The 2,973-nt window shown below is 43.3% G+C and overlaps 1 protein-coding gene across 1 annotated transcript in view; it reads right to left on the bottom strand.

Moving 5' to 3' along the window:
* Positions 1-2,053: 2,053 nt before the first annotated feature.
* cadps2 (Ca++-dependent secretion activator 2) overlaps positions 2,054-2,973 on the bottom strand; it is a 160,810-nt gene continuing 159,890 nt past the window's right edge. The window contains exon 26 of the mRNA XM_015387430.1: positions 2,054-2,251. Coding sequence (XP_015242916.1) covers positions 2,081-2,251 — 171 coding nt within the window. The 3' untranslated portion in view covers positions 2,054-2,080. The remainder of the gene's footprint in view (positions 2,252-2,973) is intronic.

Below are 2,973 nucleotides of genomic sequence, written 5' to 3'. Positions count from 1 at the left end.
ATTTTGGTGTCGATCATTCGATTTCATCCTGGACACTACAGAAAATGGGCTAAAAGTGTTAAAAACCGGAATTTTCCTTTAAGCATGCTAACTGTTCTATGCTGACATGTTTCAGCGTGCTCATCTATTATACAAAACGTACCCATAACTTCTCCAACGTATTTCAGCATTTTTGCCAGATTTTTCATATGTCAGGCAAACGCTGGTCTAAATCAACAAGGTGTGATAGCAGCTTGAATGTGAGCCATGTTTACATGGCGTGAACTGTCTGTAAGGGTTTGGGTTTAATGCTGTAGCGTTGTCACAGCGCCACCAAAGGGCCTGGCATATGTACTACAGCTTCTTTTTCGGTGGAGTGACGACGCAACTTTGTCATCATGTGGTCAATGCAACACTCACTTTAATCCACTTCCAGTCTGCATATACAGCTAAGGATCTACAAGCTAAAGCTAATTCTGCACATATGGTCATATAACCCACACTCTACTGCCATCTGGTGGCCATAATTATACCAAGTTATGACAAAATTTCCTAATTTAAAAAACTCCCATTATGAATGATTAAATAAAAATAAGCACAGCTTCTAATTAAGAACAAAATCCTTAAATGTAAAGGTTTAGGCTTAGTGAGGGGTTATAAAAACTGCAGAACTGAATATCAACTGTAAAGCTGAAGGGAATAGCAGCTGAATCAACCAGCAGAACCATCAGAGGGTCCAGAGGTACCAGGCAGGAGAAGGTCGGATGGCAGGAAGTCCATCCTGGCTGAATTTAAGCAGAAACAAGACGGAGACATGGGAAGAAAAATACAGACAAGCGCTGAAGGCTGAACTACCTGGACATCATTCCAGAAGGTATGTTTTTATCAGGTTTGGCATATTTACAGACGGACAGAATAATTGTTTAAAAAACTCCGATCAGGAAAGAATCTGTTTAACCTTGGATTTAAATTCCAGCACATTTCTGAACATTAACAAGAAATTACAAATCAGACATTGCTAGGTTTGGCTGCAGCAGAAAAATAAAATACTGAGGATGTCCAACAGCCTGATGGGTACCGAGCCTCAGGTTCTTCTACCGGCGCAGATGAACAGGAACTGACCTCAGATGACCCACTGACCCACCAGATGGCAGGACTTCTTCAGCAGAACTTCTACAAAAGGAAAAACCTGAAGGGTTGAAAGACGGGAAGTATTTGGCGGTTTATTCCCGGCGGTGCTGGAACCACTGGGGCATTCATACTGGAATATTTAGAGTCGACCATCAGAACCAGTACAAGGTCCAGTTCATCCTAATGGGAGGGGGGGTTTATTTTTTAGGAAATGAAACCATCTTTATTCATGTTTGATGCTCCGTCTTCCTATTGGCTGGATTCCTTATGGCTTCGTCTCATTAAGACACATTTTTATTAAAACAACCAGAAACAGGAACCGACATTCAAACACATTTAGAATCAGAACCAGAATCAGAACCAGAACCAACAGTTTTTAAAGCAAATTAAAATGAAAGCTGTGGTTTGTGGGCAGAAACAGACTCCAACAAATTCTGGTTGTTTTAAAGTGAACAAAGATGCTGGTTGGGACGCCTTTGAGCAGAATGCTGGTTCTGGTTCCAGTTTGGAATCAATTCTGCACCAAACAGCGTCTGACCAGGAACCGGTCCAGTTCAGATCTCGGTGCTGTGATAAGGCGTCCCGGTCCGATCTCCACCCCCTTTTAATGAATTTTGAAAGTTTGCCAACAGTCAGTTGCTGTGATGATCCAATCCTCTCTGATGATCTAAAGTGTGTGTGTGTGTGTGTGTGTGTGGGGGGGGGGGCGTCCAGATAAAGGACACCTCAGCATCATACTGCCGCCACCGGACGCTCTGGCAGATCATCATCAGCGCCGCCTCTGAGCATCTTTGAAGGAGGAAAACTGGCTGAGCATAAATCAAACTGTTAAACTGAACAGAATCACCGTCTTTACATGTCTGAGATCAACGTAGAGCCAAAACCAACAGATCCACCTCAGACTAACAGCTCTGAGGGTGGACTCATGGTCAAACATGTTTTCGTTTTCAGGAGTTCAGCGGGAGGAGCTTCAGTCGTCGTCCTCGTCGCTGTCCCTCATGCTGATGCCCTGCAGGCCGTCGCCTCCCTTCACCGCCGCCGTGGCCTCCTCCATCCTCAGCCGCTTGGACACGGTCTCGTAGCTGTTGTTGTTGAGCGTGGCGTCCAGCACGCCCTGCAGCCTGAAGTCCCGGTACGTCTTCTGATGAGGAACGAGGAGGGGAGATGGGTAAATAAAGAAGAGAGCATGTGAGGAATGTAGAAAGCAGAAAGAGGCAGCTGCTATTCACCGCCTGAAAGGACAAAAGCTGGAAGATGGAGGCTGAAGGACGCTGGGAGGCTTTTCGTGTCAAAGCTGGAAGGCAGACTGAAGTGTTTCAGGGATTTTTACTTTCATTATCATTCCTTGTCTCTTTGGTTTCTACTTAAACTAACAAACTATGAAAAAGACAAAAAGCGTTTGAGCAGTTTTGGCTTTAATCTCTCGCAGCTCTTCAGCGGCTGCTTTCAAGGACGTCGCGCTGCAGTTTCATTTGCGTAATTTCTTTCTTCCTGCCTTCATTGTCAGCTCTGACTTTTTCCATGAATCCCCCCCCCCCCATCATACTGCAGGCTAATATTAAAAGAACTGAGCTTTTTTAACCCTTTCAAGCCCAATCCAAGAATAAAACAAGACAGAAAATTACAGTTTTTTGGTTTGAAGTCCTTATTTGGCCTTTTAACAAAATATGTAAAAAGAAAAAACAGCAATAGATTTTTGATATTAATAATTTATTACTATGCGATAAGACAAGATTATTTTTTGTGTAGTCTTCTACTGGCTGTTATCAGGTATATCTGATTGTGTACAATAGGATTTTGAGCAAAATTTTTACCATTAAATCATGCAAAAGGTGTCAGACGCAAAACATTTCAGAAACCGTA

This window comes from Cyprinodon variegatus, unplaced genomic scaffold (assembly GCF_000732505.1).
Source record: "Cyprinodon variegatus isolate N-32 unplaced genomic scaffold, C_variegatus-1.0 Scaffold394, whole genome shotgun sequence".
NCBI lineage: Eukaryota > Metazoa > Chordata > Actinopteri > Cyprinodontiformes > Cyprinodontidae > Cyprinodon > Cyprinodon variegatus.
The sequence above is the reverse complement of the archived record's forward strand: the minus strand, read 5'-3'. Positions and strand labels throughout refer to the sequence as shown.